The sequence below is a fragment of the Crotalus tigris genome, unplaced genomic scaffold (assembly GCF_016545835.1).
Source record: "Crotalus tigris isolate CLP2741 ecotype Arizona unplaced genomic scaffold, ASM1654583v1 scf7180000017701.1507938, whole genome shotgun sequence".
Lineage (NCBI taxonomy): Eukaryota > Metazoa > Chordata > Lepidosauria > Squamata > Viperidae > Crotalus > Crotalus tigris.
Window position 1 is genome coordinate 469,441 of NW_024096577.1, and position 27,953 is coordinate 497,393.

Below are 27,953 nucleotides of genomic sequence, written 5' to 3' on the forward strand. Positions count from 1 at the left end.
TTTGCTTTACAATACCATAGCATCCATTTGTTCAACAACAACAACAATAATAGAGTTGGAGGGGACCTTGGAGGTCATCTAGTCCAACCCCTGCTCAGGCAGGAAACTCTATATCGTTCCAGACAAATGGTTGTCCAGTTTCTTCTTAAAAACTTCCAGTATTGGAGCATTCACAACTTCTGGAGGCAGGTTGTTCCGCTGGCTAATTGTTCTAACTGTCAGGAAGTTTCCCCTTAGTTCTAGGTTGCTTCCCTCCTTGATTAATTTCCATCCTTTGCTTCTTGTTCTGCCCTCAGGTGCTTTGGAAAATAGCTTGACTCCCTCTTCTTTGTGGCAGCCCCTGAGATATTGGAACACTGCTATCGTGTCACCCCTCGTCCTTCTCTTCATTATGTGCATAAATAAAACAGATTTGCAATTATGATTCTGGGATTGACAAAAAAACCCCAGTACCAATGGGACTCAGAAATTGCTTTCTCATCACAGTGACTGCCTTCTGGAACAGTTTCCTCACTTTCTTCAAACGTTCCTTAAAATCTGGCATTTCCCAAGGCCTTGGGCTATGGGGTGGGTGATAGGCCTCTTATGGGAATAAGTGTGTTTCATCGTTCTGTCCAAATGTCATTGTTCTGTCTTCTTTAGTATATTCTTTCCATGCTGTTTCTAGGATTTTGCCATCTAGAGCAGGGGTCCTCAACCTTGGCAACTTTAAGACTTGTGGACTTCAACTCCTAGAATTCCTCAGCCATTAAAACAGGCTGAGGAATTCTAGGAGTTGAAGTCAAGTCTTAAAGTTTGTTTGTTTGTTTATTTATTTATTTATTTATTTTTATTTAAAGTTGCCAAAGTTGTGAACCCCTGATCTAGAGTCACCACCGAGTCTGGTAGCCTTATAAATTAAACCAGTAGAACTAAACACATTTCTTCCTTGCAGCCAGGTTCAAATTACATTTTGGAAACATTTCACTATATCAGTGTTTCTCAACCTTGACAATTTTAAGGCATGTGGACTTCAACTCCCAGAATTCCACAGCCAGCATTGCTGGCTGTGGAATTCTGGGAGTTGAAGTCCACATATCTTAAAATTGTCACGGTTGAGAAACACTGCACTATATGAAGGGCCAGCCTCCTTGAGAGGCTTATAATGCTGGAAAAGTCAAAAAGGAAAGAGAAAAAGAGGATGACCAGCGGCACGTTGGATGGGCCCAGTTACACCAGCAGCATTATGCTATTGGAAGGCTTGCAAGGCCCACTTCAGGACAGCAGTATCATGCAACAACTAAAGATATTTCAAATTATTTGATTTTGGGGAAAGGATACGAGATTGATTTATCTCGCCTTCATTCCACGATGGAACTTAAATTCAAGGTGATAGGTGAAAATAATTTTGTTAGAGGACAAGTTGCAAGGTGTGCTGTTGCAGCCAAGAAATGGAGTGCTTAGTTAGTTTTGCAGTTCATTGTAAAGAAGTCATGTAGATCAATAGTTTTATGGTTTGAAAACTAGTTTTTATTTTAACATAGCTAAATGAGGTTTCCAGAGATTAACATTACAAATGCTTTATAATGTAATGTTTTAGTATGATGAAAACGGTAGAAAACAATATTTGAAGCTGTGAAGTTCTTGATGCTCTTTGAACATGATTATTTGTAGCATTTCATTACTTGACTTGGTAACCTCATCAGTGCTAGTATGGGGTTTACTCCCTCTTTAAGCTGCTGCAACATGTTTGAATATTTGTATTCAGACAAAAATATTTGTATTCAGACGAGTACAAGTGCACAGAGCAATTCAGAAATACAAGAAAAAGGAAATAAGTACCTATACAACATCTTCCAACAAAATGGAAATCTACGCAATTTTAACAAAAAATGTTTGACCACGCACAGCACAAGCAATACAAGCTATGAAAAGATAGCGTCACCATACACCAAAAACATCTCAGAAACAACCAACAGACTATTACAACCACAGAGCAGCCCATAGCATACAGAACAGCTAAAGCCCTCCAAAACATCTTAAGTAAACCAAAAGACCCGACAGACCAAGAAGAAGAAAAAACGAGTCTACAACACATACAGAAGACTAGCAGAGTGCATCCATGAACAGCAAATAGCATCAGAAGACACAATGAAATTGCCATCTCACAACACTTGGACAGATTCAACCATAGTTTCAACTGAGAAACTGAGCATCCTACACCAAGTTAAATTCAAAAACTCTAAAAAAAAATTCCTGGAAACTTGGCATTCAGGCAAATCAGCCAGCAATAGACACACAGAGATAAACCATATTTACACACCATTCAAAATACACAATTTAAAAGTTAAAAACAAAACAAAACGACCAGAACGCATCCCCTCCAGCGGCCAACATCCAGATAAGCAGGGATTCACACCAGGCAAACAATATCCTAATCAAGCAGCTACCAGGGAGAAAAGCTCACCCCCCCCCCAACCTTGGCAGGCTAACTGATCTCACAGACCACCAAGGACTCCACAGTTCAACTCTGAGCTACATATATTCTCTTTTATCGGAACAGTCAAAGCACAAGAACTGAAGGAACAAAGGTTTAAAAAGTACGGTGTAACAAGAAATGTAGATGTGAAAATGTACGAAAGGTAAACATAGTTGGATTTAACAGAATAATTGCAAGCTATTTATAAATGGGGAAGAAAAGTATGTGAATTTGTGGTAGGATGTTTACAAAAGAGAAAATGGGTAGGGATAGTTTCATATGTACAAAATGGTAGAAAAGTGGTGGTTAATCTGTTGTAAGGAATAATGATTGATTGAAGCAAAAAGTGATGTATACAAGTGTATTGCTCCCCATTTCAATGCAAGTGGAAGTTGGATATATCAAATTCCAAAAAAACTAAACAAAGAAAAAGTAAGCAGGCTAAAGAGAAGATTGAGAAAGTTGTGGCTGGATACTGTTGATGAGTTCCACAGAAAGGCAGAGTTAAGAAATTTAAATGATGTGATGAAAAAAAGATGGTTAGCAAGGATAAAAAGGAAATACAGAAAAATACTGAATAGTGTTGATGAAGGCTAGTTTCAGACCTTTAATTTCATTGGCATAGTATTTAGTACTACTCTCTTACTTCTTAAATCTGTTTAACTCAAAATTGGTATGTATCTGTGTAGTTATCTGTAGCTTCCATTGACTACCAAAATTAAATTGCAAAAATTTCAGGAGTCAAATCTTAAGATCTAAGTGAAGTCTCATAAGACGTTGGCCATTTTCAAAGCAGCTGTGCCTTTGTTATTTCTCTTTGGGGCATCTGTCACGTCTGCAAGGGTGCCTGCCCCTGGCAGTATCGAGGCCTCTGCAGCTGCCAAAAAGGCTAATGTGGTCCTAAGTTGCATTAAAAAAAAAGGGATAGTTTCAAAATCACATGAAATGATAGTACTGTTTCATGCTGCCCTGATGACACCCTAGAAAGAGTGCAGAGAGCTTCATAGCATCCTAGAAAGTGTGCAGAGAGTAACAAAGATAATGAGGGATCTGGAAGCTAAACCATATGATGAATGATTGACGGAACTAGTTATATCAAGTCTAATTAATAATAATAATAACAATAATAATAATAAAGTTGGAGGTCATCTAGTCCAACCCCCTGCTCAGGCAGGAAACCCTATACCATTTCGGACAAATGGCTGTCCAGTCTCTTTTTAAAAACTTCCAGTGTTGGAGCATTCACCGCTTCTGGAGGCAGGTTGTTCCACTGGTTAATTGTTCTGTCAGGAAGTTTCTCCTTAGTTCTAGGTTGCTTCTCTCCTTGATTAGTTTCCATCCCTTGTTTCTTATCCTGCCCTCAGGTGCTTTGGAGAATAGCTTGACTCCCTCTTCTTTGTGGCAGCCCGAGATATTGGAAGACTGCTATCATGTCCCCCTCGTCCTTCTCTTCATTAAACTAGACATACCCAATTCCAACAGCCGTTCCTTATATGCTTTAGCCTCCAGTCCCCTAATTATCTTTGTTGCTCTTATCGGTACTCTTTCTAGAGTCTCAACATCTTTTTTACATCATGGTGACCAAAACTGGATGCAGTATTCCAAGTGGGGCCTTACCAAGGCATTGTAAAGTGGTATTAATACTTCACGTGATCTTGATTCTATCCCTCTGTTAATGCAGAGAAGAACTAGGGATGATATATTAGAAGTCTTCCAGTATTTTAGGGACTGTTACAAAGAGGAAGTGAACTTATGGGGGCAGATGCTTTGGAGGGAATAATTTGACTCCCTCTTTGTGAGGTCCTCAGGGCAGGACAAGAAGTAATGGGTGGAAGATCATTAAAGAGAGATCCAACTTAGAACTAATGAGAAATTTCCTGACAGAACAATTAAATGAAACAGCTTGCCTCCAGAAGTTGTGGGGGCTCCAACACTGGAGGTTTCAAGAAGACACGGGACAGCCATTTGTCTGGAATGCTATGGGGACTCCTGCTTGAGTGGGGAGTTGGACTAGAAGACCTCCAAGGTCCCTTCCAGCTCTGTTATTCTATGCTCTAATCCCACAAGCAGGAAGTTCCATGCTTACATCGCACTTCTCCTCCCCCTTAGCCATGTTTGTGTAGCTGTGCCATTTGCAGATGGATGGAGCTGAAACAGGCCCTATCTGAACAGCAATATCCTGTGTTGCCCTCCTCCTTCGCCCCACCATGACGTTATTTCCTGACCCTTATCAGGAGGAGCAGAGGATATTGCAGAGGCCACCAGAATGTTTGTATATTTGTCAAAGACATCTTAAGTGACCTTGATTACACAGTGGGGAGGCTGTGGAGGCAAAAGGTCAGGTTGGTGGGGAAGCCTAATTTCAAAGATTAACAAGTCCACTCTCTTTTCAGCAAAGGTTCAGTTTTGGTTTGGAAAACTCAAGTCATATCTGGTCCTCTATATTTATTTTGAGGTCCGACAGGCCTGAAGCATATTCAGCCTTGATGAGAAAGGAGGTAGAGTGAAGGTATCTGCAGATAACAGAGCAGAATCTCTGGAGAAATCAAAGGGCTTCCCTGGACTGCCAACCAGGCCTGATGGTCACTTTTTGCTTTTATGGCTAAAGGAGTTAGATGCAGTGGGTCATCTGTGTTGTGGGGCAGCCCCTTGAGGCATACCAGACCAATCCTGGTTCGGGACTTCCCCCCTCTCTGTCAGGAACAGGATTATGTCACTGAGACATGTACTTCCTTTCCCACATATCTTGCTGTAAAAACAGCTCCCCCTCCAAGCCACTCCCAGAAGAGGCGGGTAGCAGGAATATGATGTTTTCTGAGGTTAAGAGCCTGTCAAGGCAGGAAATGGGATGTTGCCAGAGTCCTCACAGCACAGTGAACCACTTTTGCTGACAGTGCACAGGATGTCACTGGGCGACACTGGGACGAGGCGATACCTCTTGCCCCTACTGCTGGTGTGCTGCTGGAAGGTGTCAATTTCGGGATTTACTGATTATGATGGTAAGAAGTCAAACCTCCCTAACCCCATTTAGCAAGACAGAACCCCAGGAGCAGGACCAACTGGCCTGAGGAACCAAGAAGTCGTGGGGGGCGGGTGTGGGGATTTGACTCTCTTTCAGGGTTTTAGCATTTCCATTAAGGTCCCCTCCAGAGTTAAAGATGCTTTCCATAGCACTCTTTAAGATGCCTCAAGTGAAAAATAGATGGCCAGGGTTTTTTTTTCCTCCTTAAGAAATTGCATTGTTTATAGGAGGACTTTTCGAAGTCCAGAATCCTAAGAGTTCTGTGAGATCTCTATAGGATTCCATGAAATGCTTAAACAAAGCATATTATCTGTCACTTAGAGCTTTACTTCCTCATGAGGGCTTCCAAGGATGCTTAAAAAAAAAAAAAAAACTAGCATATTGTATGGCCTGAAAGCCTGGAAACCCTTGATTAAAAGCCTAAGACAAGAGCTAAGGTCTTGTAGATTTTGCAACAGTGTAGCTACTGCAGCTCAGGAACACTGAATGGGGCAGAGATTTCCTGCTTCTTTGACAGTGGGGCAGACAGTTCCAAATTTGCAGCCACCAAAGCCCTCCAGGATTGTGACACTATTTTTTTTTCAAATATCATCCTGAAAATGTATGCTAAGGCACTGTAACTCTCTAAAATGTGAAAGCAAATTGGTTTATCTTGCTTGCTGTGTTGGTGTCATCACATCATTGGCTATTCCTTCCACATCTCTTGGAAGGAATAGTAAAAAATAAAAAGCGTGTCCCTTAGACAGAAAAGAAATTGTCACAATTATTGCAGTCAAGTGCCACCACAATTCAAAGAAAAGTTTAGGAGAGGAAAATTCTTGCTTTGGTTATTTGCAAGCTCATGTTGATGGCGTCAGCGTCTTCTCTAGCTCTGATATACAAAACACAGTTGGTTAATAAAATATACACAGCTGCTTGAATAGCCATTTCCTGTTGCTTTCATGGGTCCAATGGGGAAGAACTTGCATAGAGAGCATCAAGACACTGTTAGCTCTATGGAGTTCAACATTATTATAAATTACTTCTGCAAATTTCATGAAGCTAAGATGGGGAGCCAAATGTTGTGTAGAAAAACAAAGGGTGATAATCTGCAGTCAAAATTGGCAGGATAGAAACAGACATAAATAAATAGGAAGTCTTTGGAACCAAAAAGAATAGCGATAAGATGGAGAAATAATTCCTAGTTTTGGAAAGGTGATGTGAAAAGAATTAAGATCTCTTAAATTTATCAAAAAACTTAGTATGAGCCAGCAATGTGATAGGATTGTTTAACAAATGTGCTTGGAATAATGCCACATTTTAAAGACTATCTGGAATGTGACTGGCACCTTAGTCAGGATGGAAAATAATCCTCAGGAAAAAAGTGTTTAAAAAACTGCATATTTTTAGATCTGAAAAACAAATTAAAGCAATACGATAACTATCTTTGAACATTTGAAAGGCTGCCAAAGAAGCAAATGTCAGCCGAATAGTACGAGAAACATCCTAGTAGTATAAACAACTGGACAGTAGCAATCTGAACACCTCATACTTCATAGAGCAAGTTCAAGCAGAATCTGGAATGCTCTCAGGAATGCTTTAATTGCAAGATCCTTCCAATCAATTCTGCGATTCAAAGGAGAGGAGATGGACAGTTTGGTGTAGTGGTTAAGGCACGAGACTAGAAACAAGGAGATTAACTCAGTGATCTGCTGTCTGAGCCCTAGGAAGCAGGCACGGGCAAACCAATTCTGAAACTCTTGCCAAGAAAACTGCAGTCTAGGCAGTCTCAGGAATCAAAAACTGAAACAGGTTCACACAGCCCCAAAATAGAGGGAGGAAGGGAGGTGCTTGCTTTTTAAAACTAGATGCAGTGAAGGCTGGAGGTGGACTGGGGACTCATAATTAGAATCACTGACTAGATTCCTTCTATCGTTAGACTATAGTTCCAATGGAACCGATGAGAATCAACCCATGCGACACAGGGGCCCGGGCCCGTGCCCTCGCACCATCCCAGCACAGATGATCACTGAAAACAACAGTACATTCCTGCGTATCTCGAAAGATTCGCGTGGTTTGCTTGCTGGCACGCTCACCGTCGTCGTCCTCCCATCTTTTTACACCCTTATTTTCCTCATTGGACTCCCTGCCAATGCTCTGGCCCTCTGGGTGCTCGCCACACGGGTGGAGAAACTGCCCTCCACTATATTCCTGATAAATTTAGCAACTGCTGATCTCTTATTATGCCTGCTGCTTCCTCTGAAGATCTCTTACTACTTCCTGGGCAACCACTGGCCCTTTGGAGAGGCTATGTGCCGCTTTACCACTACAGCCTTCTACGGCAACATGTACTGTTCCATTATTTTGCTTGCCTGCATCAGCATGGACCGCTACCTTGCTGTAGCCCACCCGTTCTTCGCCCGCTCCTTCCGCAGCTCTGCCTTCGCCATGGGCACCTGTGCTGTAGTTTGGGTGGTGGCTGTCCTCTTCACCCTGCCTCTGACTCTCTTCCGCCAGTCCTTCCCACTCTATAGGACCAAGCAGACTCTATGTCATGATGCCCTGCCATGGAAGGAGGAAGTTGAATATTACTACTATTACTTCATTATCCTCGTTGCCTGTGGCTTCCTGACTCCTCTCCTCATCATGGTGTTCAGCTGTGGGGTTACACTCCGGGTCTTGTTGGGCAGCGGTGAAAAGTATGTTTTGGCTGCCAAGCTGACAGCCATCATGCTTGTCTCAGTCGTGACCTTTTATAGTCCAAGCCATATCCTGTTGCTCCTCCACTACTCCCACTCCTGCGAGAACGATGGGACAGTCTACGTGGCCTACATGGCCAGCCTAGCCTTGAGCACCTGTAATAGCTGCGTCGACCCCTTCATTTACTATTATGTCTCGGAAGAATTCAGGTCAAATGTGAAGAAGAGACTCTTTGGCCACCGGAAGGATTCTGCTGTGTCTGGGAAGACCTTAAAAGAAACGCTGCCCTCAAAAAACTTCCATCCCTCCTAGTCTCTGGGGTGAAGGAGAGACTCTTTTCGCTGTACTGTGAAGGAAAGGAAAACAGAAAAGGGACTGGCTGGGGTTTTTCATGGTCTTACCAAGACTTTTTTTTTGAGGAAGCAGCTAATGATCAATTTCTTCTTGGAGTTCTTAAAACAATATAGCTGGATAAAACCTGCCCAGTCTCAGCTCCATTCCAACTTCCAAGAAGCCTAATCATACTACTCATTAATTATAAAGTCTTGCGTAGTAGATAATTCTTCCCCTTATTTTGTGGCTTAACTGTATGGATTTGGAAAAGTCCAAGGACTCTCTAATAAATGGATACCAAGAAAACTTCCAAAAATAAGTTTGTTGCTGATTGAGTCTTCATTAACCTCATCCTTTTTGTTTCTGGATCTGCCTCAGACCCTTACTCGTAAATTATCATCTCAGGAAGAAACCAAAAGGAGTCACAACTGTTTTAAAAATCAATTTTTAATAAAATATTTTATCAATATCTAAATCAAACTTCTTCTCCCATCCCACCCAACCCCCGAATGCTCCAATTCACTAAAGGATTGTGCTGAACCATAAAAGCAAACTGTACCCCTGCAATGCCTAAGCAAGTGGGGAGCAGGCTGGTCTACTGAGCACCTGGAATGAACAAGCACGTCTCTGCCTAGACCAGGGGTAGGCAACCTTGGCTCTTTTATGACTGGTGGACTTCAACTCCCAGAATTCCTGAGCCAGCCATGCTGAAGGGAAAGGGAGAGGTTTCCAAGCTGAGCCATGCTGGCTCAGGAATTCTGGGAGTTGAAGTCCACGAGTCATAAAAGAGCCAAGGTTGCCTACCCCTGGCCTAGATGTACAGTGGGCAAGAACAGATGAGCCCAATGAGCAGAGATAAAAATATGTCAAGATTGGGGTCACCATGTCAATCTGATTCCATTGGATGATAATTTGGGGTAAATAAAAATGTTTGTTTTACAATAAATATTGGGTACAGCATATCAAGGCTGGCATATCTGCATTGCAGAAGAACCAAGGCTGGGTAGTAGTAGTTCTCAAACTTCAATCCCCTTAGGAAATATTCTCTGACTTCCCATCAGATTTATAAATAGCTTATTTTGCCATCACTCATGGATGACGTAAAACAGGAGGGGAAGCTGTAGCCCCAGATGTTTGCAAACTACAAATCCTAAGAGTTTGTCAGTTGTAGCCAAATTGGCTGGGAGTGCAGGGTTTGTAATTAGCAATATCTAGAATGGTACATGTTTACCGTCCATGGTTTAGAAGCTTAGAGGGGGAAGAAGGTAGAAGTGGACCAGCTCCAGTGCTCTGGAAAATATGAGGTGGACACGCATGCTTATCTTTGCACAACAATGGAGGAAGGATAATCTGGAGGGGGAAGATAAGGTGAGACTGGGAAGCCAACTCCTACCCCACCAGCACCAACCCTTGAACAGACAAAACTTGTTCTGTCCAAGCCCTTCTTCCACCCTCTGGGCTAAGGATGTGTGTGTGTGTGTGTGTGTGTGTGTGAGAGAGAGAGAGAGAGGGGGGGGGAGGGGAGAGGGAGAGGGAGGGAGGGAGGGAGGGAGGGAGGGAAGGAGGGGGAGAGAGAAAGAGGTGCAGTAATATGAGGCACAAAACAAATGACCTGGAGCTCTTGTGCTTTGGTTGCGATAGAATTGCCTGGGTCATGGAAATCAATGGTGCCATCCTTTCTCCACTCACAACTAGGGCAGAGTTAGTTGGAAGGCAACTTGTATGATGGACGAGCAACTCCAAAAGAGGGCCTGGATTCCAGCTTGCCCTACATAGCTTGCACGACACAAGTGGGAAAGTGGCAAGGAGGCTGCTGTGAGAGTCATGGGAAGGGCAAGACAAAGTTCCATCTTCCTTTGACAGCAAGACACAGAACAATAAAATGGCCTGGATCCCTTGTGGAGTTGGTTCTGTTAAGGCTGAAAGGAAGGAGCTTTCTACGGAGAAATAGGAAACAGGAAAGCAGGGAAGAGAGAACATGGTGAGGTGGAGAGGGAGCAGAGAATTACCAAGCCTCATACCCCAAGGCCACACTGAACCTCTCACCATTCACTTCCGGGGGATCACCGCAGCTCCCTGATATCTGCCGTTATCTTGTGCCTCTGTGCCACTTGCCGTTGTCAGTTCAAAAGCGTCCCCTTCAGAAGTGTAGGGGTCTGCCTCGTACTCATAGGAGTAGTAGGAGAAGTCCAACTGAAGGGTGGGACTTTCATCTGTGAGGTACATTAAAAGGAGGTTCAAGAAAATGGGGGGACATTAGATTAAGTTTAGGGGGGGCAGGTTCTAATTCTAGTCAGTCCTCAATTTCTTTGTATCATTAAAAGACACCCCTAAACCGCAGGAAACTGAAGACTGGGGGACTTTTCTCACTTGCGTATTACAACGCAAGCTTTTCTTGATCACGGAGCCTTTGCTCCTTGACTCTGGAGGTTGACTTTGTCTTGCCTCAGCCCAAGAATAAGGTCGGCTCAGCATCCCTATCCAAACCAGTGTTAAAGTAAGGCCTCCCACCTTGTTCCAACACCATGTATAGGTAGTCCTCGACTTACGACCACAGTTGTTAAGTGAGTTTTGCCTCATTTTACGACCTTTCTTGACACAGTTGTTGATTGAATCCCCGCAGCTGTTCAGTTAGTCACGTGGTCATTAAGTGAATCTGGCTCCCCCACTGACTTTTCTCACCAGAAGGTCGGCCAAAGGGATCCCGAGAGCCTGGGACACTGCAATGGTCATAAATATGAACCAGTTGCCAAGTGCCTGAATTTTAATCGCATGACCGTGGGGATGCTGCAACGGTCGTAAATGTGAAAAATGGTCGTAAATGGCTTTTTTCAGCACCACTGTAACTTTGAACGGTCACTAAACAAATTATTGTAAGCCGAGGACTATTTGTAGTGATAGCTTCCAGGTGGGTAAAATCTGTTCTGCTTTGCCACCCCCAACGCTGAGGCAGCCGAGGGGCCAATTGTGGAAAGGATCAGAGAAGTGTCTATTGTGGGTTTCAGAATAATGTGGACATGGCCCCTATTTACCCCCCCCCCCGAACATTGCTTTTACCATCCTTGGTTCCCTAAAGACTGGATACAATATCAGATATAATAATTTGACATATAATCTTGCTAGGATTTGAAAAAGCATCATAGTTTTTATTCCTCTGAAACACTAACACGAAGGAACCCACAAGTTGGCAGTTTTTGTCAAAACAGAAAGAGAAATCCTGTATAATATAGGATCAACATAGAAAGAGAAATCCTAAATAAAAGGGTTTGTGGGGTCCGTGCTGCTCTCTGAGCTTGGCGATATTCTTGTAGATGTTTCATTACCAAACTAGGTAACATGATCAGTGCTGGCCAATAATATTACCTTGTTGGGTGAATGAAACATCTGCAAGAAACCAAGCTCAGAGAGCACCAAGGAGCTCTCATTTCAATCCTGAACTACAAATATTCTCTTCTATTGATAAAAGGGTTTCCTTGAGCTTTCCCCCAAGAATCGCTGTCAACAATTTATTTTTGTTCATGATGTTTACTTTTCTTTCAACTTATGTGACGACAAGCTGGAGTCTATAAAGAGAAGATGTACGCAGATCTTTCCCCACTGATCGGTTAAGTTGCTGTCCACTACCCTTGAGCTGCAAAAGACTATATACCTGCTATGCCCACTGACAAGCCGTATGTTGCCAAGCTTGTTATCGGAAGTGGCGTCCAGATTTTAGAAGTATAGGCATGATATACTGTTTGGGTAAAGCTATCTGAGCCTCTCTAATTGGCACAAACAATCCACCCAACACATCACTGTGTGACTGGGAGATGTTTTGCGGATGGCTAGAGCCCTCCGTTTAGCTAGCTATCAAAACGTGGTATCTTCTCCAAACTTACAAGACATCTAACATGGAGATGGGGGTCGGCAAAAAGCAGGAGAAACTCTTCCACTACTGGGTAGCAACTCCATCCTATCGCTCAGCTGTCTGGCAGATAGTAATAGTAATACTAGTAAAGTTGGAAGGGACCTTGGAGGTCATCTAGTCCAACCCCCTGCTCAGGCAGGAAACCCTACACCATTTCGGACAAATGGCTGTCCAGTCTCTTCTTAAAAACTTCCAGTGTTGGAGCATTTACTGCTTCTGGAGGCAGATTGTTCAACTGATTAATTGTTCTAACTGTCAGGAAGTTTCTCCTTAGTTCTAGGTTGCTTCTCTCCTTGATTAGTTTCCACCTGTTGCTTCTTGTCCTGCCTTCAGGTGCTTTGGAGAATAGCTTAATTCCCTCTTTTTTATGGCAGCCCCTGAGATATTGGAATACTGCTATCATGTCCCCCCCTTGTCCTTCTCTTCATTAAACTAGACATACCCAATTCTAGCAACCGTTCCTTATATGTTTTAGCCTCCAGTCCCCTAACCAGATGTTTCAGGGCGGTTTGGAGCTGCTCAGTAAAGTAGGAGGACCTAAATCAGGGACAATATAACAGAGCCAAGAGGTTGCCAGAGTATCTATAGAGATTCTCGGTCATGGTTGTCCCAAAGGTGCTTTTTTAAGAGGCAAGTGGACTTTCTTGTTGTTGTTTTTTTAAAGACATTTCGCTTCTCATACAAGAAGCTTCTTCAGCTCTGACTGGATGGTGGGGAATGGAAGGATTTATATTCCTTGCAGACAGCTGGTCATTTGCATTCTTTTAGAGAGTTGTTGAGGCCAATTGGAGGCTTGTGTGTGTCCTCAAGGTCACCTGAGTGGTGCAAATGGCTGTGGAGCTTTCTTGGAATTGCCGAAGACTGCTGTAGACTGGAGCTAGAGGATGTTGTATCCCTTCCCTTCTGTTGATAGGGTTCTTCAATTTTGACATAGATGGCTTCTTTGACCCCTCTTTCAAACCAGCAGTCCTCTCTGTCCAAAAGGTAGACTTTGCTGTCTTCAAAAGAGTGGCCTTTGTCTTTTAAATGCAGGTGGGCTGCTGAATCTTGTCCTGATGGATTTGTTCTCCTATGTTGTGCCATGCTTTTATGGTTGTTTTGTTTCCCCAATGTAGAGATCTGCAGATGTCTCACTGCATTGTACTGCATGTACTGGAACTAGATGTATCTGATTCCTGCATCCCATGATTGACAGATATTCCCATTTCCCCCACTATCATATGCTTTAAATTCATCAACAACATAACACCATTCTGCTTAAGCTTGGAAATTATGCAATATAGTCAGAAGAGGGAAGAGCAATCGTGCCAAAAATATTCATGCCACTAGAGTTTCCTGCAGATTCAAGGAAGGGCAGACTTTTAATTCACTTTTGAAGTAAGGCCTAGAGAAAGGATACTCTGGAGCAATCCCTCCCCCCTATGAAGTGCTTGCTAACCACATAAAATCAGGAAAGGATGGGACAATTGGAAAAAAAGTCATAGCTAGAGCTCCATTGCATAAAGAGTAATACTTGGTGCTAATCTTCACCTGATGGTGTCTGCTGTTTCCTGTCAGGAAATGTGAGGCTGTGAAAATATTTTTCTTTCTCTTCTGGAGGGTTCTTAGCTGCAGAAAATGAGCAAAATGATGGCTGCAGTGTAGCAATGCCTCTTGGGCAGCTCCTGCAGGAGGACCATTGTTTCCTCCACATTCTTCCCCAGATTCTGTAGCCATGCAAAACTTACCCACCACACATTGTGCCATGAGGACCTGTTCGATCTGGGTGCTGTTTCTGCAGGCAGCCACCTCCATTTGACAGTGGTTCTGATAGATAAGACCATCCGAGCCACACACCAGCTCCCCATCGTAGCCACAGTCACGTGAACACATGCACTGCTCAAAATAGCCATCCTCTAAGCAACCAGAGACGCTGTTGCAAGGACCAGTATGTACAAAACCTGCAGAATAGCCAGGAATGGTTAGAGGTGCACTGGGGAGACTGCAAAACTCTCGGGGGCTTGTATTGTTTCCTGTGTAAGAGGCAGAATAAGTATCATGAGCTCCCGCAGCTAATTACAGGTAGCCCTCGACTTACGACAATTTGCTTTAGTGACTACTCGAAGTTACAACGGCACTGAAAAAAGTGACTTATGACATTTTTCCACACTTATGCAGCATCGCCATGGTCACCTGATTTGCGTGACTCACATTTGGGACAGTTGCAGTGTCCTGGGATCCTCTTTTGCGACCTTCTGACAAGCAAAGTCAATGGAGAAGCCAGATTCACTTAACAACCGTGTTTCTAATTTAACAACTGCAGCGATTCACTTAACAAATGTGGCAAGGAAAGTCGTAAAACGAGGCAAAAGTCACTTCACAAATTTCTCACCTAGCAACATGAACTTTGGGCTCACTTTTGGTCGTAAGTTGAGGACTACCTGTATTTGCTGCCTTAAAAGCTGCTTCACCCTCTTGGGGACAGATTCCCAGACTGGTATGGGTTGAAGCCACCCAAACTCATCTTGGTGTTGTAGGAACAAAGAAAGAAGGATGGCATAGAGAAGGAAAACAAATGACGTGTAGCCATTCTCTTTCTCATTAGCTGCAAGACTCACCAACCCAGTGGCTGGCCATGCTCTCCACCTCGTTGCACATGGGACCGTCACAGAGCTCACGGGACAGAGGACTGGATTCGCTGACATTGTAGAAACGGGTGGCTTCAAAAGCTGCAGAGCAGGATGAGGAAAGGCAGGTTGTCACATGAGGCTTGGATACCCAGGCTCAAGGCGTGGCTGTGTAGGCACATACCCACCTGGCTCATAGTAGTCATACACTTTGATGGGCAAGGGAGCCGTCTTCCCCACAATGTATTCACGGAAGGCCATAAACTTGACACAGGTCATACACTGGCTTGGAATCTGCAGGTGCGATTTAACTCTGTGAGGTCTTGAGTTAAGAGGGTTGGGGAGCTCCCTCCCATCCCCACCCACCGCCCAATAACAGCACCATTTAAGGGAAAGCAATAGAAGGGACTACTGATCTTAAGAACATTTCTAATTCAGAAAGGGAGATGAAGGGTGAATTGTAAGGAGGTACAACCTGCCTCCAGAAGCAGTAAATGCTCCAACACTGGCGGTTTTTAAGAAGAGACTGGACAGCCATTTGTCCAAAATGGTGTAGGGTTTCCTGCCTGAGCAGGGGGTTGGACTAGATGACCTCCAAGGTCCCTTCCAACTTTACTATTATTATTATTACTACTACTACTACTACTAGTACTACTACTACTACTACTACTACTACTACTACTACTACTTTAGATTTTGTGAGCAAACGAGCTCCTTGTTTGGAGTCAGGGATAAGCCATTGTTCAAATATTTTTCATGAGATGGATAAGGGGTTCTTTAAGTTATCAATAAGCAAAGGGTCACTGGGGACTAAATCTGGTATATCCTAGACAGCCAGTTCTATCATTCTAACACTCCTTGGGTCTTCATACACTAAGCTGAAGCCAAGGGAAGGGACAGGAAAAGAATGGATCAAGAATCATAACACCTCAGCTCTTAGGAAAAAGGATTGTCAGCCTTTTCATTTTTCCATTCATGGGTAAAGGAGAGATCTGTAGTTTAATGCTTGCTTCAGATGAGCAGGAAAGGATCAACTACAGCACGTTTTGTGAGCACTGTGATAAATGGAGTCTTACCTCATCAAAATAGAAAAGGACCTTCCTGCCATCCACCTCATATCTCTTCAGACCAATCTGTTTGTTTGTGAGTAGCTGGAAAGAAAATACAAGACTTGGCTTAACATTTTCATTCAGAATGTTCATTTGAATCTTCCTCATTTCTCTAAAGCACAGGAAACATCAGGGTGTCCGCAGGCAGCTCAGGAAAGTCAAAATGGTGGCTACAAGCTCTGCTTTGCACCTAAAAACCTTTGAGTAGATGATTGTTGCTGCCATTTTCAGGTTTTCTTTTTATCCCTTCCCTATGGACACCCCAGTTAGACACACTCTTTTCTGGATAGACTTCACATCTTGCTTTCTTCGTGAGGGGTTATATTTCCTCAGGAATAATTTATTGGATGCCACAAGGGAGAAAGCAGGAAATAGGGGCCCAGCAAAATGTTGGCAACTTTACCCCTCTGTCTTTGAAATATCCTATTTTACTCTTTTTTCCCCTCTTGTCTCTCTATCTCTCCCATCTCCAAGTTGCCTGTCCAGAAGGGACAGACAGCTTTCAGCAAAGGTATGAAATGTCCCTTAGATGAAAGTTTGAAATTTAGCCAAAGGCTGCACAAAATTCATCTAAAGATCACATACATCCCAAGAATTACAGGTATTTTGCCCCAGCTACACTGTATTATCCACCTTATTTGACTAAAGTAAACTGTGCAGTAGGATATTGCTTTAAAGGATTTAAAATCAAAACAATCTGAACAGTAGCCTTAGAAAGTCCAATGTAGCAGATGTATAAACAATTTATACACGGATTTCCTTTGCCAAATATGTTAATTGAGCCCAAGACTTCTACCAAATAGTCATATTTCTGAAAGATAAAAACATTGGGTGCATCCCCACTCATCAGATTGAAATTGGATATAGCAAGCATAGCAATCAAGCTGGCAAACTAAGAACTTGCACATTTTTGAAATTGTTATATATATTTTGAATAACGTGAAATAAGAACATTTTTATAAAAAAAAGGAATGAAAAAAACATGTTGCAAAAATGATAAGAGCCAGTAAGATTAGAGCAAGTGTTTGCATGCACAGGAAGATCAGGTTTCATCCATCAAGCCACCAAAGTGGTCTATGGGCATCCAGAGCATTTTATTCTAATCGTTTTATTGAATAAAAGAGAAGGGAGCAAATCGCCCAATGAATTTATCTGAGGCTCCTATCTAGTGATGTTCAAGTTTTTCTGGGCTGTGGATCACATTAGCCTACTATGACATATTGGACGCTATACCCCAGAAGGTAGTGGGTGTGACCAGGACAAAACAGAAACAAAATCTGATTTCAACTCATTTATATTTAATTAAAATGCACTCTAACTAGTAGAAAACCATAATCCTCCAATTTTCTGTCCCATTAAAACTTAACAATTTATGAAGCTCTCCAGTACTACGCCACACAACACTGGAACCTCAGATTGGGCACCTCTTATATAATTCCACTGAAAGGAAAAGATCCTTCTGTCTGACTTCACCTGCCTTCCCATTTTGTGTTTATCAACATCCTTTCTACCTTTGCTTTTGTTAAAGTGGAACCCAAATCCTTCATACCAGAAGGAACTCAAGTCTAATCAAATCTATTCTTTAGCATCATACAAAACTCTAAAAAGGCATGACAGCGTGGGACATCCATTGCCTTTAAAAGACAAAGATGGAAGATTGGTGGAAAGGGCCAAGAGACTCACCTTTTCTAGGCTTTCAATGTCAGCTTGAAAACCTGAGAACAAAGGTACCTCCAGGACTGCCATGTTGGAGGAGCCAGAGTGAAGCCACCTTCTCAGGACAACAAACCAGAAGGAGAGGGAACAGAGAAATAATTAACAAGTTATTAACAAATAATTAACAAATTAGTCCTTCTAACTATTTGGATGGCAGGGGAGAAGGGTCATGTACAGTGTATCTCTGGAGAGATGCTAATCCAGAGGACAAGTGCTGCAACAGCAGAAGTCTGGTAGATGACATTATTTGAGAAGACCAGGAGGAAGCCAACTCGGTCAGATCTTACCGATGGGGAGCAACCATGGGATACTGACTATCTCTCATTAAGTAGGCCCTATGGCATGCAAGGTTTTAAAGGGGGCCACCAGCACCTTGAATTGCACTCAGAAACCAACTGGTAACCAGTGCAACTCACAGAGCAGGGTGATCGTATGGAACAGACTGCCCATGACTGGACCAGCTGTAGCTTCTGAATGGTTTTCAAGATACTTCATGCAGGGCACATTGCAAGAATCCTTTCATGAAGTGACCAAGGCATGAGTGAATGAAAGAAGGATCCCCTGGTCCAGGAAAGAATGTAACTGGTGCACAAGATGCACCTGTGTGAAGGCTTTCCCAGACAGAGCTGCCACCTGGTTTTTTTTCAGGTAGGAGCTATTAGTACAGAAGAATCCCAGACTGGAGATGAAAGATTTCCAGCAAGAAGGAGCTCAATACCCACAGCCAGAACTGAGGGAATGGGGCCAAAAGGCTGCTTCCCAAATTTCCTTAAAACTATTAGCATCATTAATGGAAAAAGAGGATGGATGGTCCAGTTCACAAACATTTATATTCTTCGAAGGACAAAGGAAGCCGGCAAGCATGAGGTTGATCTCACTGGAGGCAGATCAGTGAACAGGGACATCCCCACTCTAAGAAGGTTGGGATAGGTAACCTACCTTCCTAACTCCTTCCTTTGCTGAAGTTTTTCTGGAGTCCCCCTTCAAAGCCACTCAATACAGATAATATGTTGAAGCAAGCCAGCTCTAGTAACTGTATTCATGATACATGCTACGTTTGTTAGTTTACCCTTGAGTTGGTTGAGCTCTGGTCTGATATCGTGTCCAAACCCAACCCATCTAATGAGTTTATGGTTTTTTGTGTTGTGCAAACCAGGAAAATAGCTATAATTTACTACTTAAATAAAGTATGTTCTATGAACACAAGTTGTTCTCTTTAAAGACTGTACTACCGGTAGGAACATATACAAAACAAGATAATATCCTGTTTTCTGATCGCCTCATGTTTTAGGCAGCTTGCACCATAGGCACAAAGAAATGAGAATGAAAGCAGAGGTGGTGGTGGTAGTGGCAAGAAAAGCCAGCTGGATCCTTTCTTCTCATTTGACTTCTTTGGTCTCAAAAGAAGAACGTAACAATTGTTCTGTTCCCTTGTGAGGCTGGGCCTTGGGGCCATTGGTATAGGACAGGGGTGGGCAACCTTGGCTCTTTTAGGACTCGTGGACTTCAACTCCCAGAATTCCTGAGCCAACCATGCTGAGGGGAAAGGGAGAGGTTTCCAAGCTGAGCCATGCTGGCTCAGGAATTCTAGGAGTTGAAGTCCACGAGTCATAAAAGAGCCAAGGTTGCCTACCCCTTGGTATAGGACTACTGATTTGGTGAGACTCACCTCATGCAAACCTCCACCATCACTTTATATTCCTGATGGTCCTGATCGGAGGCAGGATCGTCGTCATCACCCAGAACCCGGTCCCGACGTGGGGCCCCTGAACGGTTTTCCTCTGAAGAGACCAGCTTAGGTAGGCGTGGGGCTCGGCGGTGCCTCTTCAGCTTGGGCTCTTGTAGGTTCACCAGAAGCTGGAAAGCTGGCTTAGTCACGGGATCAGGGATATTGTAGGAGACATCAATCTGGCCAATATAAGAAGAAAGCACTGCGTCTGCATCTTCCCATGAGAAACAGGCAGTCGGAAAGTATACATGTTTTATTATATTATTACATATTTCAAATGCTGTTTTTATAATTTAAAAACTTTTCATCCTAAATTATTCTGATTTTAAGGCTTAATTTTACTGATTATATTGAATCCCTCCCCAAAGGAAGATGGGCAGTTAAGAAAAAGAAAGAAAGAAAGAAAGAAAGAAAGAAAGAAAGAAAGAAAGAAAGAAAGAAAGAAAGAGAAGGGAGGGAAGGAAGGAAGGAAGGAAAGAAAGAAAGATAAGGATGGATGAAAGGAAGGGAAGAAATAAATAAAGAAAGAAAGAAAAAAGAAAGAAAGAAAGAAAAGAAAAGAAAAAGAAGGAAGGGAAGGAAGGAAGGAAGGAAAGGAAAGAAAGAAAAAGAAGGAAGGAAAGAAAGAAAAGAAAGAAAAAGAAGGAAGGAAGGAAGGAAGGAAGGAAGGAAGGAAGGAAGGAAGGAAGGAAGAAAGAAAGAAAGAAAGAAAGAAAGAAAGAAAGAAAGAAAGAAAGAAAGAAAGAAAGAAAGAAAGAAGAAAATGGATTGATTGTTCAGGAATGGGACAAGCATCTAAGGTTTCTCACCTGCAGGAGGCAGCAGCCTTCCCCCTTGGCACTCACAAATAACCCTGTGGGAATGGAGGGGATCTGTAGAGAAAATTGGGTTTAATTTGAATGTAAAAAGCATACGTAGAAGATTCTGGGGATGAAACAAAAAAAGGTGAGGTCCTTTTACCACAGCAGTCTGAAGGAGCTTTTTGTTGGCTTTGTTTAACTCAAAGGTCTCTTGGTAGTCCAGGTTGGTAGATGCCAGTGAAATGGTGAGGTTGACACCCCCAATGTAGGACAGGATAGCATATTCAGCCAGAGCTTGGAGGGCCACACAAGTATCCTGCCATTCAGAAGAATGGAAGAGAGAGAGAAAAAAAAAGCTAAGAAGCTATCCCAAATCAATGTCACATGCAGCTGCTTTGCACTTTCCTCTCTACCACTCCCATCCTCCTGTCTGCTGTACATGGACAGGTATCTATTTGGACTACAGTCCTCAGAGAGGGATTTTCAATCTTGGCAAATTTAAGATGTGTGGACTCCAAGTCCCAGAATCCCCAAGTCTTGTGGTGTTTATGCCAAGATAGGCAATATTTTTTCAGCTAATGGGCATATCTGGCATTTTGAAAGCAGGCCTAGTTGTTCTGAGGACAGATGGTTTACTCAGCAAAGAGCTGCTACTGGATACATAACTTATCCCAAGTCATTTATCAAAAGACAAACTGGTGGGATTGTTCCGTATTATTCTAATGCTCCCACTGCCCTGGCCAATGTTCTTGACCGTCCCAGCCTATGTTTGGTTTTCTTTATTTCTGGGCAAGTAAAAACACTTTCCGAACAAAGCACTGACTACAGATGCCTAGGATATTTATTTTCTATTTTCTGTCAGACATGCTGGACTCAGAGGTGTTCCTGCAAATAAAAATGACAAAAACAACACTATACTTTCCATCAAGCCAGTTTTCTACTTATGTAAAAAAAATAATTTATGTTGAAATGGAAGTCTGGTAGATGCCAAAGATGAAGACTGTGCACACTCATGGGTTAATACCATGGCTCTAGACCAATATTTGTTAGCCCTTAAATATCACAATACTCTTCATTATATAAGCTACAAAGATATAATACAATGAAGCTCCTCTATAGAAAGCTGGTTGCATCTATAAAAGATATACTACCTTACAGCCCTTCTCAAACATGAAAAACAGAGCAAGAAGCTGTACATAAACTGCTACTCATCAGATACAATGTAAAAAATTTATGCTTGGTCTTTTCGTAGATACAACAAAACAGAATTTTAACTAAACCACTAACACAATTGCCTGAGTCTAAACCCACAACTCAGGGGTGTCAAACTGCCAGCCCAAGGGCCGGACGCGTCATGAGGAAACCGTGCCCACTCCATTGCCGGCAATGGGGAAAAAGCTCCGATACGTTGCGCGGCGTGACAAGTTTGTCATGTCTGACATAGATCAGGGGTCTTCAAACTTGGCCCTTCTATGACTTGTGGACTTCAACTCCTCAGCCAACGCTGGCTGAGGAATTCTGGGAGTTGAAGTCCACAAGTCATAAAAGGGCCAAGTTTGAAGACCCCTGATATAGATTTAATAGTGGAGACTTAGTATTTTTAAAAGAGAGGGTTAATGTAATCAGGACTCGGAGAATTTTAGGATTCAGATCAAATGAATAAGCATTCTGGGCTGCTAGCAATATCTCTGGAGAGATGATGGGAGAAAATACATGTTATAATCCCTTTGTAAAGAAAACGCAAACAACGTAAAATGCCAAGAAGTCTTCTCTAGTCTCTAAGGAAATGAAAATCGGGGAGGTAATGGGTCCTGGAATGTTTCATTTCTTCTTGGCTCACTAAAGCATTTTCTGGTTAGAGGCAGAGCTACCTGCCCTGCTGAAGACTCACCTGGGTAGACGAGAAGCCACCCAGGGCATTCCGCTGCTGAGACAGCCACTTGACCACAGGCAGTGCAGATGCAACATCCCCCAGCACAGTATACGTCAGCAGGGCATAGGCTGTCATTTCAACTTCAGCAGATATGACTGGAAGAGAGAGAGGGGTGGCAGAATGGGGCATTTCACAGCTCAGGAACAGAAGGAGCTGTTGGCATTCCTTACTTTTGCCAGACAAAACAGCTCTCCTTTCAGATCCTCTTCTTCCGGGTCAGCCACCGTCTCCTCTCAAGTTTCCCATATGGGTTTTCAATCCAGCAGCACAGGAGTAATATAGGTGAGCTCCCTCTTCTCAAAGAATACGTCAGTCACTGTCTTTGAGTTCAGTTATGGTAGGAAAAAACCCTTCCTCGGGATTTCTATAATTCTTATAATTCCCTAGACCAGGGGTAGGCAACCTTGGCTCTTTTATGACTCGTGGACTTCAAGTCCAGAATTCCTGAGCCAGCATGGCTCAGCTTGGAAACCTCTCCCTTTCCCCTCAGCATGGCTGGCTCAGGAATTCTGGGAGTTGAAGTCCACGAGTCATAAAAGAGCCAAGGTTGCCTACCCCTGCCCTAGACGAACTGCTGTTTTCCCCTCACTCCTGGCTGCAGTTCCAAAGTTAAGGTAACCCCGTGCTATGATCGGCAGCCAATACATTTTACAATAAGATAACATAAAAATAAAAAAATAAATTACCTGATTGGGAGAGGCCATCACTGAATCCCATGAATGTATCTTCACCAGTAGCAAGAGTTCCCATTATATTCCAGTGCGTGAAGCCATCTGAAAGAGAAAAGGAGACACATAGCAGCAGACTCCGCAGCCAAACACTTAAGAAGCCTAGTGGATATCTAGAAGGAGTCAGATGTTGGGAGAGGGAGGAGGAGGGAAGGGAAGGGGAAGAGGAAGAGAGGGAGAAGAAAAGAGGAGGAAGGGGAGGGAGAGAGGGAGCAGGAGAGAGAGAGAAAGAGGAAGAGAACATAAGATCAGTAAAACATGCACAGCATTGTTTTCTAACCATTTTACCAACAGTGGCCATAGGAAGCACTTACAATTTTCTTCTGTGTAAAGAAGAACTATGTTGAGTCTCACTTGTGTGTATGCATATATATGTGCCTGCTTGCTCGCCCTTCATGTTGCGTGTGTGAGCACTGGCACCAGGAAATATAGGGTGGGCACTATACTCAACCCAGGGTTGCATAACCCGGACAGAACAAGGACTGCTCAGAACTGGGCAGTCACTACTATTCCAACCCACTAGCCAACTGCTTCTCCCTTAGATGCAGTAGGGCAGGGGTAGGCAACCTTGGCTCTTTTTTTTTTGACTCATGGACTTCAACTCCCAGAATTCCTGAGCCAGCCATGCTGAGGAGAAAGGGAGACGTTTCCATGCTGAGCCATGCTGGCTCAGGAATTCTGGGAGTTGAAGTCCACCAGTCATAAAAGAGCCAAGGTTGCCTACCCCTGCACTAGGGGAATTTCCCAAGGTTTTTTTTTTTTGTTTTCCCCAGTACCTGGCTGGATCCAGTTCACTTTTTTATCTTTCTTATGCTCCCTTCTCTCTCCACACCAAATTTTTTCCCCACTGAGTTCTGCTTTTGGAGAGTTATTACACTGACAGACAGACAGACAGACAGGATTGCACTGGTTTTAAATCATTTCTTTCCCCTGAGCTAAGAATTCCCACTGATGGGAAAGCATCTCATTTTCTCCCTTCAGCTCCTTTTAACTCCTAGTAACCGCACAGATTTTCTCTATGAGTTTCTTTCTGCTTGAGCTGAAAGGTAAGCTGGATAGTAACAGGCCCAATTGCCTAATGATGCCAAGGCTATAGAACAGTGATGGTGAACCTTTTAGAGACCGAGTGCCCCAAAACCGCCCCGTCCCCATCGCACTGCCCAGCCCGTTCCACCCCTGCCCCACCTGCTGGGCCACCCACGGTCTCCATGGCCTGCCACAAATTGCTCAGATGGCCCTGCAGTGCCATGGTGGACACGTCCTCCATCCGCGCCCCACAGCATCATCTGGGCACGACGGGGCGTGAGGGTGGAGTTGTCCCTGCTGCCCAGCTGCCGTGTGCTTGGCTGCACTGCTCCATGCCCAGGGGCAACTCTCTTTCCTAAGGGGCTGCTGATGAGGAGGGGGCCACAGGGGGAGGCAAGGCTGGGGCGACAGCACACATGCCCAGAGGGCTCTAAGTGCCGCCTCTGGCACGCGTGCCATACGTTCGCCACCACTGCTATAGAATCACAGGGCTCTGGGACAATCCAAAGGCATTGACCTAGTGCCAAGTGGAAGTACCCTAAGACAGAGGTTACAGCTGTGGCATCTTTACCTTGCGTAATGGCTATGCCATTCATCTTCCGAAGAGCTGCTGATGCTGAAGGGCTGCGCAGAAGTGTGAGTGCGTAGGTAGTCAGGACAATGGTGTAAGGGTCTTCCACTGAGTACGTGTTGGATTCTAAGAAGTGCTGTGCTTTGGTAACGGCTCCTTTTTCTTCCTAAGCCAGAAGACAGGAAGAAGGAGAGTCAATGGCTGCAGGTTCAACTTGCTACAACAGCCACATCAATCGAAGCCTTGAATGATCAGTAGGAAATGTGTGTCCTCCTCTCTCAGACATGATGGAATTGTTATGTTAGTCAGGGAGCAGGCAGCCCTATCCCATCCCCCAACAACTCGAGTGGGAGATTCAAAAGCCTGTACGGAGGTATGTAAGAAGAGTATTCCTTACACAGGAGGACCCAGAAACATCCCAAAGACAACAAAAGGACTTGGTTAACGTTGTCCAGTAAGTTCATCCTCTAAGAATGTGACTTTGATCAATCCTGGAAATGTATTAAGCTCAGGGCACTTCTGCTCTGCTACAGTTTTCATTCCCTAACCTGCTAGATGGTCTAAACTGCCCTGTAACCACAACAAACGCATCCCAACAAGAGCGAGCACAGCATCCATGCTTACTCCAGTTGAATAAGAAGAGAGTGCAGAATCAGCATCCAGTTCACACCAAATCTACCTCCCAATCCATGTCATTACTTCATGTTCTGCCTGTTTTTTTTTTAAAAACAACTCAAGTGATTGCTGCAAAACGGAACTATCAAGCCACACCTATGTTAAATTTAAAAGACAGGCAAAAAATAAGAGCGTGGTATTTCAGTAGCCTTATCTCATTGGGAAAGTTCCATCCAGTGAAGTGATAGTTCCTCTCAGTTCCTGACAAGCCGCATCAGCAAGCATACTGCAAAACCTTCTTCCTAGTAATTCTATTTGCATCACACCACAGTCAAACAGGAAAATAACATTTTGTTTATGCAAGCAGAGCAAAGCCCTGCATGTGGTGAGGCTCTCAGCTTCTTCTGAATAACAGAATAATAAGAGTCAAAAGGGACCTTGGAGGTCTTCTAGTCCAACGCCGTGCTCAAGCAGGAAACCCTATACCACTTCAGACAAATGGTTGTCCAATCTCTTCTTAAAAACCTCCAGTGTTGGAGCATGCACGACTTCTACAGGCAACTCGTTCCACTAATTAATTTTTCTATCTATCAGGAAATTTCTCCTTAGCTGCTTCTCTCCTTGATTACTTTCCATCCTTGTTCTGCCCTCAGGTGTTTTGGAGAATAGATTGACCCCTTCTTCTTTGTGGCAGCCCCTTAGATATTGGAACACTGCTATCATGTCACCCCATGTCTTCCCTAGATCTTCTTTTCACTGGACTAGACATACCCAGTTCCTGCAACCATTCTTCATATGTTTTAGCCTTCAGTCCCCTAATCATATTTGTTGCACTTCTCTGCATTCTTTCTAGAATATCAACATCTTTTTTATATCATGGTGCCAAAACTGGATACAATATTTCAAGTGTGGTCTTACCAAGGCATTATAAAGTGTTATTAATACTTCATGTGATCTTGATGTTATCCCTCTATTAATGCAGCCTAGGACTCTCTGGCTTCCTCCTGTTTTGAAATAGACCTGCTATTTCACCTGGCTGCCAGACAACATACGTCCCATAGAAAGCCTACTTCCTAAGAAGACATCACTAGAACCAACCATCCAGGAAACGGTTTTCTAGTCTTCAACCTCCATTTTTTGGGAAAAGAGGTGGAGAGGTTATTTAGGCTTCAGCTTCAGAGAACCCTGAAGGAAATAGTTTAGCCAAACCAATTTTGTTTGGGTTTAGACAGGGATTCAATACAGACACGGCATCGGTCATGTTTGTCAATGATCTATGAGAAGCCAGAATTGGGGTAATGAGTCCACGTTAATGCTCCTTGATCTCTTTGATACTTCGACCCTCTGTAATCTTCTGGACTGACTGTGGGGGTTAGGAATGGGAGCAATGTGTTGCCTTCTTCTTCAGTGGTCATTTCTAGTTGATGTTGACAGGGGGTGAGAGGTCATGCCCACAAGCCTTCATTTGGGAGATGCTGTTGGGCTTAACTCTCTCTGCTTTTATTTTTTATTTGTTTATTATTTATTTGTTTATTTATTAAATTTATATGCTGATCGTCTCATGGTGCAAGGCGACACTTTGGTTTGACTTCTACATGAAACCTCCAGTGGAGATCATCCATTGATTTGGTGTCCAGTATTATCAATAAGCCATCGCCAGTATGCTGCACTGGTTGCCAGTTGGCTTTCAAGGGAATTTCAAGGTACCGATAAAGCTCTGCATGGCATAGGACCTGGTTATTTGAGAGACCCCACCTGTCTCCATGTTTCTAACCTGTGTATTCAGGTCAACTTGACTGGGCATGTTCCAGCTCCCACCCTTTAAGCTTTAATGAGGGAAATTGATTGGTTATTGGCTCTTTGGTTTTTAGTCTCTGATTAGCTTTCATTCATAAATATTGGGCAAAATGGGGAATGACACATTTATCCTTTACCTCAGAAGTTACCCCTGTTTCCAGCAGAGCTGCTACTACATATGCTGTTACAGAAATCTTCCCATGAACTCCACCCTAAAATAAAAAAGAAATAAAAGGATTAGACTAAGAAACGTTTATGAATAAAAGATCTGCACTTGGGTCCAATCCTCTCTTTTCACATTTTCAATATTCCTCAAGAGATTCTGAATGCATGAAGAAAGCAGTGGAACAAAGTCTAACAACATCACTTTGCCTCTCTGGATTGGAAATGTATATTTATATGAATGACTGAATCTTTAGAGAATGTTTAACAACTATCAATTCCCTAATTGGGAAGAAATTATTTAATTTATGGATCAAAGACTGAACAGAAATCTTATAACTTTCACCCTGAAACATTCTTTTGTTGAAAACTAGAAAAATAGGTGAAACTTATCCCTAGTCAAGATAGCAACTATGCATTCTTGATATAGCAATAGCAGGAAACATGTGCCTTTTTCAACCAAACAGGTGAAACTCGTAGACTTTTCAAAACCATAGAAGCATGGAAGGATGGGTCTGCTGCTCTCATCCACCACTGCTCCTCTTTGGTGATTTGGCCTTTTTTAGTAAGAACACTGAGAATTCTCTTGATCCGGTTCTCTAGTTTTTGTATTGCATTAGTGTTCACTGGGATGTAAGTCTCTTTGTCTTCTAGTAATTCTTTTGCTTTTTGTAAATATCGTGATCTTACAAAAAAGCAAAATACCCAGCAGTCCCAGAAGAAAAAAACTGGAATAATCTATGCCATTCAGTGTAATGGCTA

At 43.2% G+C, this 27,953-nt stretch overlaps 2 protein-coding genes across 5 annotated transcripts in view; one reads left to right on the forward strand and one right to left on the reverse strand.

Annotated features, from left to right (window-relative positions):
- Nucleotides 1-4,498: 4,498 nt before the first annotated feature.
- On the forward strand, nt 4,499-8,811 carry F2RL3 (F2R like thrombin or trypsin receptor 3). Its single transcript, XM_039338487.1, has 2 exons — nt 4,499-5,457; nt 7,399-8,811. The coding sequence occupies exons 1-2, from the start codon at nt 5,307-5,309 to the stop codon at nt 8,469-8,471; spliced, it is 1,224 nt and encodes a 407-aa protein (XP_039194421.1). The 5' UTR covers nt 4,499-5,306; the 3' UTR covers nt 8,472-8,811.
- A 191-nt stretch (nt 8,812-9,002) lies between these two features.
- CPAMD8 (C3 and PZP like alpha-2-macroglobulin domain containing 8) overlaps nt 9,003-27,953 on the reverse strand; it is a 64,867-nt gene continuing 45,916 nt past the window's right edge. The window contains exons 29-43 of one of the 4 annotated variants that reach the window (XM_039338484.1): nt 27,167-27,241; nt 24,618-24,783; nt 22,979-23,065; nt 22,251-22,387; nt 20,520-20,675; nt 20,369-20,431; nt 19,500-19,738; nt 17,798-17,885; nt 16,082-16,156; nt 15,194-15,299; nt 14,997-15,107; nt 14,127-14,339; nt 13,930-14,007; nt 10,539-10,705; nt 9,003-10,425 (exon numbers count right to left, since the gene is read on the reverse strand). In XM_039338484.1, the coding sequence (XP_039194418.1) occupies nt 10,542-10,705; nt 13,930-14,007; nt 14,127-14,339; nt 14,997-15,107; nt 15,194-15,299; nt 16,082-16,156; nt 17,798-17,885; nt 19,500-19,738; nt 20,369-20,431; nt 20,520-20,675; nt 22,251-22,387; nt 22,979-23,065; nt 24,618-24,783; nt 27,167-27,241 (1,758 nt within the window). In that variant the 3' untranslated portion in view covers nt 9,003-10,425; nt 10,539-10,541. Of the gene's footprint in view, nt 10,430-10,538; nt 10,706-13,929; nt 14,008-14,126; nt 14,340-14,996; nt 15,108-15,193; nt 15,300-16,081; nt 16,157-17,797; nt 17,886-19,499; nt 19,739-20,368; nt 20,432-20,519; nt 20,676-22,250; nt 22,388-22,978; nt 23,066-24,617; nt 24,784-27,166; nt 27,242-27,953 lie in introns of all 4 variants that reach the window. The other 3 variants (XM_039338483.1, XM_039338486.1, XM_039338485.1) reach the window with 3 other exon arrangements.